This window comes from Danio rerio, chromosome 7 (genome assembly GCF_049306965.1).
Source record: "Danio rerio strain Tuebingen ecotype United States chromosome 7, GRCz12tu, whole genome shotgun sequence".
Lineage (NCBI taxonomy): Eukaryota > Metazoa > Chordata > Actinopteri > Cypriniformes > Danionidae > Danio > Danio rerio.
The window spans coordinates 41,076,111-41,090,217 of record NC_133182.1 but is presented as its reverse complement, the minus strand read 5'-3'; the positions used below and the strand labels follow the sequence as shown (position 1 = coordinate 41,090,217).

Below are 14,107 nucleotides of genomic sequence, written 5' to 3'. Positions count from 1 at the left end.
GAAGAAAACAAACAGAGCCCCTGTTGAAAATGAAAGCACCTACAAAAATCCATTTCGATGACAGTTGGAAGAAAGCAGCTTTTATGGCAAGACTTGACTGCCCTTCTGTTTGAAAACAGTGATTATTTACTTAAAAACACAAATGATAGAGATTGGGGAAGACAGGTTTTGATTGAATGCTCAGAGGATGAATTCCTGAAAAATAAATTGCTCCGCACCTTTGTCTGTAGCATTAAAGGCCATATAGGCTGTGCTTTTCTAGCACTAATCTCAAGAATGTATGAGTCTATAGAGAGAAAAGGATGATGGTTTTCCACTGTCACACTAAAAGGTTAGGCCAATGTTTTTTAAAGTCACTTTGTATTGATGGCTGTTCCAGTGATGGGTGTTAAACCAGCTGTTATGCACCACAATACTTACATGCAATTTATTTGACTTAAAAATATGGCAACTTTCACCGTTACGTAATAATCACTGATGAAACTTTTATCTTTGAAGTTGCTTTTTTAACATCTGAGGATGACCTTTTTGACACACCTGATCTCATGGTTCAGGTATGAACAAAGAAGCTCTGAGGAATTTGGCATCTGATAACAGCTCAATGAGATCTACAGCACATGCGTTGCAGACCTTGATTGGCCTTATTTATTTACAATTAATAAAGGCTTTTTGGGGTGGAACGGTGGCTCAAGGGTTAGCACTGTTGCCCCAAAGCAAAAAGGTAAAAAGGTTGCTGGTTCGAGCCCCTGCTGGGTCAGTTGGCGTTTCTGTGAGAGTTTGAATGTTCTTCCCATGTTGGTGTGGGTTTCCTCCGGGTGCTCCGGTTTCCCCCACAGACAAGCACTATAGGTGAATTGAATAAGTAGTGTAGTGTATGTGTGTGAATGTGAGAGTGAATAAGTGTTTCCCAGTACTGGGTTGCAGCTTGAAGGGCATCCGCTGTGTAAAACATGGGACTAAATGTAAATATAAAATGAACGCATTTTAGCTACAAATGACATATCTTCTTGATATATGAATAAAGAAATAAAGTATACGTATACTCAAAGTTGTGTAAAAATATTTAAAAACTACATTTAACCCATCCAAGTGCACACACATGGAGTGAGCACATGGAGTGAGCACACACATACAGCTCACCTGAGTATTGAAGCTGGTTCATTCAGTCCTTCCATCTTCAATTATTGCTGGGACCAGGAATCCAACAAGCAGTCTTTGTATTGCAAGTGCAATACTCATCTACTCATCAAGTCATCTCATCTACTCATCAAGTGCAACTCATCAACCATTAGGTCACATCTGGCCCTATAAATAAATGACAGACTGAAAAAATTATCAATGAATAAATGAATGTATGAATCAATAAATCAATGAATGAATCAATCAATCAATCAAACAATCAGTCAATGAATCAGTCAATCAATTAATTGAACAGCAGCTACGCTAATTATTCTCTTTATTTTTCATTTCCACCTGGGGATACTCTTCCCGAGGCCCTCAGACTATGCAGATTCACTGATTCAATCCAAGACCAGCGACGAGATAATCCCAAGGTTTCCTATCCTGGACCAGGCCGTATCCTGAGCAGCTGGTGTGGTGGTCATGGAGGAGTGGAAAGCATGAGACTGATTCCTGCGACGCTCTAGGGACAGACGAGTCTTCGCTGAGGCCAGCTTTCAGCCTCCGCCGCTGAGACTGCAGCTCTGCACAAGACGTTTGGCCAGCGGAGAAATTAAAATGGTCGTTCCAAACTGAGTATGGTTTCTCTCAAGGTTTTTTTTCTTCACTTTCGCCAACTGGTGAAGTTTTTTTCCCGCTGTCCCCTCTTGATTGCATGGTTTGGGATCGGTAAACCACATTGAACTGAGCTAAACTTAACTGAACTTAAACACTAAAAAAACTGAACTACACTGTTACAATTTACTATGACCATTTATGTGAAGCTGCTTTGACTCAATCTACATTGTAAAAGCGCTATACAAATAAAGCTGAATGGAATTGAATTGTATTGGATTAAATTGAATTGAATTGAATTAGGACCAAAACACAAATTTCCGGAAGCAACATTGAGGTCAGGATTTTATATACAGTGTAAAGCTATACTTGCCCTGCAAATATTTCTTTAATGTTCGGATTTCAGTAAGGAAATAACATAAAACAATTAACTGGAAAATATATTAATTTCCTACATAAAACTAAAGGTTTTCCTATATATCTTTAGTAAAACTAAATACTGAAATGTTGACTGTTGTTATTAAACATGATATTTTTGTTGTTGGATGGATTTCTTTTTTCAAAAAAATTATTATGAGTGCTTATAAAAATGAGCATAATTCAGAAATTACAATTTAGGTTTGTGCAAACATTATAAATATTATAATTAGGATTTAAAACATGTCATTTTTTTTTTGTATTCCAACAGCTGAATTCATCATTCAAGTAGGACTGGCAATCAGGAAAGTGAGATGAGCTCGTGGGAACGTCACACTGCACTGAATGGTGGTTCGTTGCATAGCGACCAAGTAAACAGTGTTTCTGTGGACAGCAATGCCACTGGTGAGCCGCTTTTCTTTTCTTCACGCTTTTGAAGATCATCTCAGCGTTTTTGAGTTAACAAGTTTGAGAGGGTGACTTAAAAGGTTATCAAAATGCGCTGTTGCTTATTTTGCGCCGTGTGTTTTATTTTCCAGCTAAGTTCGACGAGCTCTTGCTAACGCTAGCTGTTATGGTTACTAATCCTGCTACAGTTGTGGGTTGCCATGCAAAAAAAAGACTGTAAAAATATGTATATTTTTACTTCCCTTGTTGATGGTCTACGGTTTGGTAAATATTTTTTAGCGTATGAATCTGGCAAAAAAACTTAAACTCAGTCTCAAGTCAGGTCATACTGGTGAAAAAAATAAGTTTGTTGTATAAATCGGATTTTGAAGTGGAGGTTTATGGGTCAGTTCATGATAAAACAAATAATTTCAGAAAACTGTCTTAAAAAATAAAGATATTTGTATTTGTACGTTGCAGAAACAAAATGATATAGGATAAATAAAATGCACTTAAAATTGCAAGTTGGATTTAGAAAAAAATAAATTATAAAAAATGAAAAAATTTTTTTTTGCAGTGTCTCAAACAATTGGTGGCCATATCAACGCCACTTCTGCAAGCACTTTTTAGGTGTCGATATCTATATGGGGCATTCGGAAAGTATCCATAGCGCTTCGCTTTTTCCACATTTTTTATGTTACAGCCTTATTCCAAAATGGATTAAATTAATTTATTTCCTCAACATTCGACACACAATACCCCATATTGACAATTTGAAAAAAGATTTTTTTTGAAATTGTTGCAAATTTATTAAAAATAAAAAACCTGAAAAATCACATGTACATAAGTATTCACAGCCTTTGCTGTGAAGCTCTAAATAGAGATTAGATACATTCTGTTTCCACTGATCATTCTTGAGATGTTTCAGCAGCTTAATTGTAGTTCACCTGTGGTAAGTTCAGTTGATTGGACATGATTTGAAAAGGCATACACCTGTCTATATAAGGTCCCAGGGTTGACAGTGCATGTCAAAGCACAAACCAAGCATGAAGACAAAGGAATTGTCTGTAGACCTCCGAGATAGGATTGTCTCAAGGCACAAGACTGGGGAAGGTTACAGAAAGATATCTGCTGCTCCGTAAGTTCCAATGAGCCTAGTGGCCTCCATCATCCGTAAGTGGAAGATGTTTGGAACCACCAGGACTCTTCCTAGTGCTGGCTGGCCATCTAAGCTGAGTGATCGGGGGAGAAGGGCCTTAGTCAGAGAGGTGATCAATAACCAGATGGTCACTGTCTGAGCTCCACCATTCTTCTGTGGAGAGAGGAGAACCTTACAGTAGTACAACCATCTGTGCAGAAATCCACCAATCAGGCCTGTATGGTAGAGTGGCAAGACGGAAGCCACTGCCTGCCTGGAATTTGCTAAAAGGCATCTGAAGGACTCTCAGACCAAGAAACAAAATTCTCTGGTCTGATGACACTAAAATTGAACTCTTTGGAGTAAATGCCAGGGGCTACATTTGTAGAAAACCAGGCACTGCTCACCCCCAGGCTAATACCATCCCTACAGTGAAGCATGGTGGTGGCAGCATCATGCTGTGGAGATGTTTTTCAGCAGCAGGAACTAGAAGACTGGTCAGGATAGAAGGAAGGATGAATGCAGCAATCTACAGATGCATCCTGAGTGAAAACCTGCTTCAGAGTGTTCTTGACCTCAGACTTGGGCGATAGTTCATCTTTCAGCAGGAAAATGACCCAAAGCACACTGCCAAATGGTCAATGGAGTGGCTCACAACAACATGGCGAATGTCCTTGAGTGATCCAGCCAGAGCCCAGACCTATATCCTACCGAACATTTCTGGAGTGCATCAACAAAGTATTGAGCACAGGCTGTGAATACTTATGTACATGTTATTTTTCAGGTTTTGATTTGTCATTATGGGGTATTGTGTGTGGAATTTTGAGGAAATAAATTTATTTAATCCATTTTGTAAACAAAAAATGTGAAAAAAGTGAAGCACTATGAATACTTTTCGAATACACTGTAGGTGTAAGATACATTTAGGAAAGTAAACAGTATAATTATCACTTAAAATGTTACAGCTGTGACACTTTTATGAGGCTTGTGACTAAAAATCTTTTCTGCTCTATCAAATTAAGTCCTCCTTATATAATCTTGTTTATTATCATTGTCATCATCATACCAATATACATAATGTTATGTTATATTGTTATATTATTCTCATTAATTACTATTCACATAAATCATTGACATATGATGCGACTCTCAATTTAACAACATGCAATCATCTCATCAAAAGGAACTAGCTGTCAGAAAATTCCCAGACTCTCCATATCAATATCACAGGCTTCAGCGCACCTCTTAAACACACAGTTTAAGTCTAAAGTTTGTTTGAACTGGATTGAAATAGTCTATATTTGGATAGTTAAACCAAGTAAAAAGAGTAGTGCTGTTTATCTCAGTGGACTCAGGTTGACAGGGTTAGGATATAAAGGCTGGAACTTTGGAGGATCTTTTTATATGACTGATCACTTGTCAGGGGCAGGAGGAAAATAATAAATGTGAGTCACTTTAACACATTTAAGAACACTTAAAAATGATCAGTCGCTAGTTTAAAACAAAAATCAACAGCAATTAAGGGTGTGTTCACACTTGCAGCTTGATGGTTTTGGTTTGTTTGATCTGGACCAAAATATAACATTTTACAATTGGTTTTGGTTTGCATTCATACTATCTGTTTTATGACTTATTTTGTGACAGAACTTACTGAACATACATTTACATTGTCATTTAGCAGACGCTTTTATCCAAAGCGACTTACAAATGAGGACAAGGAAGCAATTTATACAACTATAAGAGCCACAATGAATAGGTGCTATAGGCAAGTTTCATGAGTGTAAAGTGTAAGAAGCAAAACATTAGTATACTGTATATATATATTTTTTTTAATAATTTATTTTTTTGTAGTACAGTTAGCGGTGGAGCCAGAGAGACAATTGCAGATTAGAAAGGAAAGTGGAGACTAAACAGTTGAGTGTTTAGTCGTTTCTTGAAGACAGCGAGTGACTCTGCCGTTCTGATGTAATTAGGGAGTTCATTCCACCAACTGGGCAGATTGAATGCGAGAGTACGGGAAAGTTATTTCTTCCCTTTTTGGGATGGAACCATGAGGCGATGTTCATTCACAGAACGCAAGTTTCTGGAGGGCACATAAATCTGCAGAAGTGAGAGCAGATAAGAAGGAGCAAAGCCAGAAGTCGCTTTGTAAGCAAACATCAAAGCTTTGAATTTGATGGGAGCAGCAACTGGCAGCCAGTGCAAATGGATGAGTAGCGGAGTGACATGTGCTCTTTTAGGTTCATTAAAGACCACTTGTGCTGCTGCGTTCTTAAGCAGCTGAAGAGCAGGATGTGTTGTGCTGAATGGTTTGTGTGTACATGTGATGGTATTTTTATTAGCTGATAACTCAAGAAGAGCTAAAAACTGTAAAAAGGAGTCAAAATAGTCCCTGGAATTCTTCCTTCACAAAGATAAATTAATATTTGCCACAAACGGAAGCATTTACAACCGTGATATTGAACTGTGATTTTCAAAACTGTGATTATGAATCAAGTTTGGCATTCTGCCCTGTTTATGGCTGCATCCTGTGACATCATTCACCGTTTTTTAAGATTTAATTGCTCTTTTGCCTTTTAGACAGGAAGTGAATTGGGAGAGAGAGATAGGGAAGGGATCAGGAAAGGTCCCCGAGTTGGGACTCATTGGGACACCTGCAGTGCAGTTGCGCTATATGTTGGTGCACACTCAGCATTAGGCCCTCTGTGAAATGATGCACTGGTTTTGATTTGTTTAGATGTTGTGGAGCTGCGCATCGATGGATTTGCTCTTCAGTGTTTGGACTTCTGTACTAATTATAGTTTGTCTAAAACGAACACCATGTTCAAGCATAGGGGGGGTCCATCAGTGCACATGGCATCAGGACACCCTAGGGTGGAGGTCAATGATTGACTTTGTGGTTGTATCATCTGATCTCTGACCGTATGTCTTGGACACTCAGGTAAAGAGAGGAGCAGAGCTGTCAAAAAGGAGCATTGAAAATTAGGGATGCTCCGAGCGACCAAAGATCGGTATTGGCCGATAATCACATTTCATGACTCTATTGGTACTCGCCAATCTGGCCAATCTCATGAACTGATCACAGGTTTTTGTTGATGAGTTTACAAGCAGAGGAAGTCGCTCAGGCACTCCCATAATGAAATATCTGTGAATTATACAGTCGATTTCTGTAAAACAGTTTAGTCAGACAAACATTTGCCATTTAGAAGATTGTCAAATGGAAACATTCAGATAAAGTGTTAGACCAGTTTTTTTAATGGTTCAAATTGTACCACTTCATGTTCTTCAGGGATTTGGCTGTAAAGTGGAAAGTAGGAGACTGACTCTAGCAGCTATAGCACTTCAGGAACACATCACACACAAAATATCTGTTGGATACCATCCCCATAAGCTCCATGTGTCAGACGCCTCCTGCCCTGCTGCTGGTGGGGCTGCACATGCTAGCAGGAGAAATAAAAGCCAGAACTCCAGGCAGGCACAAGGAAAAGAGGAGAGAGAGTATGTGCTGGATCCTGCTCCTCCACGTCTGACTCTTGGTAGGCTGTGATCATCATGGAAATTTAGGTATGCTGATTATTGTGGCTAATGCTAATGCTCAGATTTTGATGATGATGCTGCAGCACAGAGGATGGGTCTAGTTGAGGCTCCTTCACCAAGACTAACTGCAGAGGAGTGGGCAGAGGTTAAAACCAGGTCCATCCTGGAGGGAGATTCAACCCAACCCTGTGCCATATGCAGGGAGGAGTTTCGTCTGCAACCACAGGTAACTTTACTTGCTCATAACATTGTATAGTTTTTTTCTCTGCATTTGTTTCTGCGTAGAACACAGCTGAGTGTGCGTGAAGTTCAAAGTATGAAAGTGAATACAGATGGATGTACAGCAGTATCTTCCTGTTAGACCTTTGTTTAAGTCAATCTTTAAGGAATGTGTTGTCCATCAGTAGACCTTAGTTAATTAAGTAAATTACATCAAGAGGACAGTCTGTAAGCCAGAGTGAAATGCGTGACCACTCTTTACACTGGTGATAATCAAACTATAAGTTCAAATCGTAAAATCTTTTCCTCATGCTCATGTCACCTAAACCTGTATGCTTTTCTTTTGAGGAATACGGACTTACATGTTGTGCATGAGTGATGTTCTGAATAAATGATTTAATTTACTTTTTTTATTGATTTAGGCTTTTTTAGTCACCGTTTATCAATGCACATCATTAACAAAATACATTGCCTTTCTGTAGCATGTGCTGGCAATACCAGGTTTGTGGGTTTGATTCTCAGTAAAACATGGACAGATAAAATGTTTATCTTCAATACAATGTAAGTTGTTTTTAAACAAAAGCATATGTCAAATGGAGGTAAATAATTCAAATGCTCTAGTTAATTAAAATGATATGCCCTCTATTATGAGTGAAATTTCTTCTCTTCTCAGCGATATCAAACAGCTACAGTCCAATGAATTCCCAATAGACCAAACATCCCACCCTACATTTTCTACAATACACATGTACATGTACACCACTTTTTAAGATCTCGTAACAAATTTACAATATTTTCTTTGAACTTTACTGTATTGTGATTCATGTAGCCATCAGGTCAGCATCAATCATGACATGTAAACCAGCCATTGTCAACCAGCTACCAGAATTCTTTTAAAATCTCCTCAAGAATGCTGGACTAAAACACCAGCTGTTCAGAGCTGCAGGGACAATGAAGTTGCCTTAGCCACATGTAAATATTGATTTTAGCGTGTGTTTACATGTGTTTTAATTAGATCTATGTAACAAGTTTAATATGAGTTTTTTTTACATTATTTTTAAACATTATTAAAATAGCAAAATAAAAGACAGGAATAAAGAAAAATATTGAAATAGGGTAAAATATCTAATTTATTGTGTCCATTATTCAGTTGTACACTACGTAACTGCTATATATTACATGTTTTTATATTTTCATAAAAATATTGCCACTTTTAATTACTACTGTAAATTTAATTTTATAGAGAATATTTTGCCCTTTGATTGTTTCATACATTAGAGTGAATTTTGTTTAATTTTATTTATTGGTTTATGATGCAATAAATGATTAATTTATTAATTTAAAAAATACATTTGCTTCTTGTTCAAACTACTTATTTAATATGTGATGAACCAACACAATTCTTAAGGGATTTTTTGGGACAACTTTATGTTTAATACACTTAAATTTGTAAAAACAATTAAGTTAACTTAATCAGTTTAGGTTGGGACCACATGAAGGAATTTTGTGTGAATTTTGAAGGAACAGTGTTCAACAAGGGCAGCTTGGTGGCGGAGTGGGTAGCACAATCGCCTCACAGCAAGAAGGTCGCTGGTTCGAGCCCCGGGTGGGTCAGTTGGCATTTCTGTGTGGAGTTTGCATGTTCTCACCGTGTTGGCGTGGGTTTCCTCTGGGTGCTCCGGATTCACAGTCCAAAGACCTGCGGTATAGGAGAATTGGGTAGGCTAAATTGTCCGTAATGTATGAGTGTGAATGAGTGTGGGAGCAGTAATAGGTTGCAGTTGCATATGCGTAGAATATATGCTGGATAAGTTGGCAGTTCATTCCGCTGTGGCGACCCCAAATTAATAAAGGTGAATTAAATAAGCTGAGAAGAAAATGAATGAATGAATGAATGAATTGTCTGTAATATATGGGTGTGAATGGATGTTTCCCAGTGATGGGTTGCAGCTGGAAGGGCATCCGCTGCATAAAGCATATGCTGGATAAGTTGACGGTTCATTCTGTAACGGTCAACCCCATAATAATACAGGGAATAAGATGAGAAAAAAAAATGAATGGATAAATGTTCCACAAATTACGAAAGACACCCACTTAAATATAATTCAGTGTAACAATATTTCATATCAGTGTTATCAAACGATTATTCAGAATAAATCATAACATCAATACTGTAAACATAATTTGTGTGTAATTATATTTAGCATATTTATTGTAAATACAAAAATAAAAAACATACAATACATAAATATGTACATATATATTTAGAATTAGTTTTTTAAACATAAATATCTTGTATACGAATAACATAAATATATTAGTGCATATAAATAATAAATATGCATAGCGTGCATATTACATTTATTATGTTAATACAAACTTTTATTTCAGCTGTAAATAATCATGATCAATTGTTTGATAGCACTAGTTTAATTACTAAAACATCTTGTCAGGTATAATAGGAGAACAACATCCTTCAAAGTTTTAAATTGTTTTAAATTATCTAAAATTTTGTACATACTGGCCAGAATAAGTATGTTGTTTAATTTTTGCATTATCTGCTACGTTGAATGACAGTGGAGCTTTAATTCACCCATATTTCAACATTTTATTTTCATAAATGTTTTTGAAACATCAAATAATACACTTTTCTTGAATTTAATATGCTTTTGTGTTCTCATTTATTTGTTAACATGTTAGCTGCTTCACCTGCTCATGTGTTTGGATCTGATGTGAGACATTTGTGCATGAATACAGTTTAATGGAGGCTGAATGCATGTAGATTATCAGGCAGGCTGTTGGTGATAGCTAGGTTGATCTCTATAGAGAACAGACAGACAGTATGTATACATATATTCTCAGCTGGTGTTTCTGGTCTCTAACTATCTGTGTACATTGACCACCTTGACTAGTTACTTGTAAAGCTGAGACTATTACATCCTCACAGTACTTAAAAGCATTGTTTAATAGTGTTTATTTGATGAGAAAACAATGTACCTAATAGATTTATTCATTTAATTCAATCAGGACAGCACTTTATGATTTTTTATTTCTTTGGATAGGTTCTACTCTCCTGTTCACATGTATTTCACAAAGTAAGTCACCACAGATCATTCCAACGTAATGAATTGGCATGGAATTTTTAAAGGGATAGTTCACTCCAAAATCAATATTTTCTCTTCATATACTCACCCTCAGGTGGTTTCAAAAGCTTAATGAGTTTCTGTTTCTGAACTCAGAAAGCAGATATTTTGAAAAATCTATTGACCTCTATATGTAAACTACTGTGGTAGTCAATAAGTACCAGGTTGCAACATTTTTCTAAATATACTATGTTGTGTTCAAAAGTAAAAAGAAACTCGAATAGGTCTGAAACAAATGGGGAGTGAGTAATTGATGACAGAATACAATTTTTTGGTGAACTATCCCCTTAATAGCACACTCAGAGTTGGTGATCGAGTCCCTTTGTGTTGCTAATTTCAGGTTTGCCTGAAGTCTTTTGAGAAGTTCTCAGGCAAGAAGTGTTGCCCAATGTGCAGAAAAGAGCAGTACGAGACAAGGGTGATCTATGATGGTGCTAGGCTCTATCGGGAAAAGTGTGCTCTCAGGTAAAGAAATAGAATTTATTGTGAATAGACACTCTACATTCACTGAAATATCCCTTTGGTCTGTTAAAGTACGATCACATTAGCATAACTGTAGCAAAAGCTGTGTTATCTGTGCTCAATTCTGTGTATGTAAGAGCTCACACAGAAATAATCTTTAAACCATGCAGATTACTTTTGGTCAAATGACCCCTTCATGTTGATTCCTATTAAAATGACAGCTTTTCAGTGGTGGACGATAAACACAAATTATGCTCTTAAAAGAACAGATACCTTAATAAGATACTACTCCAGTAAACGTATGAAATACCTCTCTTCAGTTATACTCAAGTTTTTAAAAGCAAGTTAAACATTTGAAACAAGTCTGTTAAAAGCAGAAAGTGCTTATTAATGGGTGTTTATTTATCTCACAAGAAAATATTACATTTTATTACTGAAACGCATAAGTACTACATATATTAATGATAATTCAAATGTGCAAACTAGTGTAAAATATGCCATAAAGCAGAATGTATAACAAAAATAAATAAATGCGTAAATGTGCTATGATAAATAGAATTACAAATGACAAATAATAGGCGTCACTGTGGCACAGTGTGTAGCATGATGGCCTCACAGCAAGAAGGCCGCTGGTTCAAGCCTCAGCTGGGTCAGTTGACATTTCTGTGTGGAGTTTGCATGTTCTCCCCATGTTCGTGTGGGTTTCCCCCATAGTCCAGACTTGCAGTATAAAGAAAATCATTCATTCATTCATTTTCTTTTCAGCTTAGTCCCTTCATTAATCTGGGGTCGCCATAGCGGAATGAACCGCCAACTTATCCAGCACACGATTTATGCAGCAGATGCCCTTCCAGCTGCAACCCATCACGGGGAAACACCCATACACTCTCATTCACACATATACACTACATACAATTTGGCTTACCCAATTCACCTATAGCACATGTCTTTGGACTGTGGAGGAAACCAGAGCTCTTAGAGGACACCCATGCAAATAGGGGGAGAACATGCAAACTCCACACAGAAACGCCAACTCACCCAGCCGAGGCTTGAATCAGTGACCTACTTGTTGTGAGGGGACAGCACTACCTACTGTGCCACCACTTTGCCGGTATATGTGAATTGGGTACGCTAAATTGTCCATAGTGTATAAGTGTGTGTGAATGAGTCTGTATGGATGTTTCCCAGTGATGGAATGAGTGTGTATGGATGTTTCTCTGCTGGCAAGGGCATCCGCTGTGTGAAAACATACACTGGATAAGTTGGTGGTTCATTCTGCTGTGGCGACCCTAGATTAATAAATAAATAGGGACTAAGCCAAAAGGAAAACGAATGAATAAAAGACAAATAGTCTAATGATAAATCCTAAAATTTATACTAGTAACTTCATTTATTAGAAACTGAATGGCATCACTTGCTGGAACTGTAAGTTCAGTGAATCAGTACACTGACTCGCTCTGACTGAATCAATTAAATCAGTTAATCATTAAAGTGTTAATTCACCCAAAATTGAAAATGATGCTGTTAATTACAGGGTTCCCACACTTATTGAAAATACCTTTAAATATTTTAAAAACCAAATTTTGAATATTTTGTTTTAAAGAAAAAATTAATATTACAAATTGTATTAAAGATCTTTGGATATGACTGTTTAAAATGGTCAATATTTTAGAAAATTTTTCTACTTTGACATGTTTCATGTAAATATTAAGTTTAAGTGAAATGTTAGGTGCAGCAAGGTCTTTAATGTGGGGTGTAAACTACAAAGGACTTGATTAAAAAACTTAATTGTTCTTTTAAAAGTCTTTGAAAGTGCTTGAATCTGGTGAGCTTGAATCTGAGACCTTTGTTCATCATCGGAACACAAGTTAAGATATATTAGGTGAAATCTCAGAACTCCCTAGAACTCTAGACAGCACTGGTCCCGACCAAAAACATACCAAAAAACATCCTCAAAATGGATTCATGGTTTCAGTGGTTCAATCGATATGTTATTAAATTGCAACTCTTTTGTGCACAAAGGGTATAGGGTGCATGTTCATTGGAGTACTGTGTTTGCTTTTATATACGTGTCATGATGCTGATATTTTTCTTCTTTTTTTTGAACTCTCAGAATACAGACTCTCTGGCGGGGCTACGTTGTTCGCAAATGGTACAGCAACATAAGAAAGCATGTGCCTCCAAAAGACCAACACTTAAGAAGAAGATTCTTTGAAAAAAAGGTAACATTAATTGACAATTTGTTATGTTACCAACTAGATGATTGTATCATCTAAAAATATTGAAGTAATGTTTTCTGTCAAGAAATTTTGCTCATCAAGCAAATTTGTCGTTTATTATGTCGCAAAATGAAGGTGCAGTCATACAGAGTAGTCCCCTAAAAGGAATCCAAATAACAAGGCTTTTATTTCCAATGAACTTTGTACGTAATCAGTGAGAATAGAAATGAAGGCTCAAACAGTTTGCTGGAAAAAGGTATTTTCCCATTGTGGTGTTCATGCACCCTTTGACCCTTCAGAATGCAGGAGACTGATAACAGGTGAAAGTGGTTAGAAGTGGTTGGTTAGGAGCTCACTGACACAGACATCTGTCCCCGCAGACCCCTCATTGTCGTGCACACAAGTCCCCATACATTAGCCCAGGGAAAGCAAAGGTTGCCATCTAGTGAAGCAGATACAGTCAACTCTTGGTTTCAGCTCAGAAGCTGAGAGTGTTCCAGACTCCTAGAAATGCAAGCCATATCCTGAAACTGCTTTGAAGAGCACAGTGTCCTTATTTAAAGGCATACAGATACAGGATCATGAGTGTTTATTCTTCTATTTGTTTGCAATTGTAGTTTCTAAACAGCTAATTTCCAAGTGCTGTCTTACAAGATTGTAGTGTGAAGAATGGCAGTGAAATGATCTTTATTATGGTTTAGCTTTATTCATTTCTTAAGCACTTGATGCGGGCAGGTACTATATTCAGCACGTCTGTATATTGATGTTTAATTTGATCACATCTCACATGTTGCTAGTGTTTTGCACCTGGAGCCAGGTGTCTCACTGCTGTCTTTGAGCAACAAACTATT

General features: G+C 37.1%; 1 protein-coding gene across 4 annotated transcripts in view; it reads left to right on the top strand.

Annotated features, from left to right (window-relative positions):
- Positions 1-2,464: 2,464 nt before the first annotated feature.
- Positions 2,465-14,107, top strand: part of rnf32 (ring finger protein 32) — a 45,949-nt gene continuing 34,306 nt past the window's right edge. For 3 of the 4 annotated variants that reach the window (XR_012382526.1, XR_012382527.1, XM_073907146.1), the window contains exons 1-6: positions 2,465-2,556; positions 6,966-7,212; positions 7,297-7,439; positions 10,495-10,527; positions 10,916-11,040; positions 13,151-13,259. Coding sequence is in view for 2 of the 4 variants with exons in the window: in XM_073907146.1 (XP_073763247.1) it covers positions 2,548-2,556; positions 6,966-7,212; positions 7,297-7,439; positions 10,495-10,527; positions 10,916-11,040; positions 13,151-13,259 (666 nt within the window). In the remaining 2 variants the exon portion in view is untranslated. 4 annotated transcript variants of the gene reach the window in all.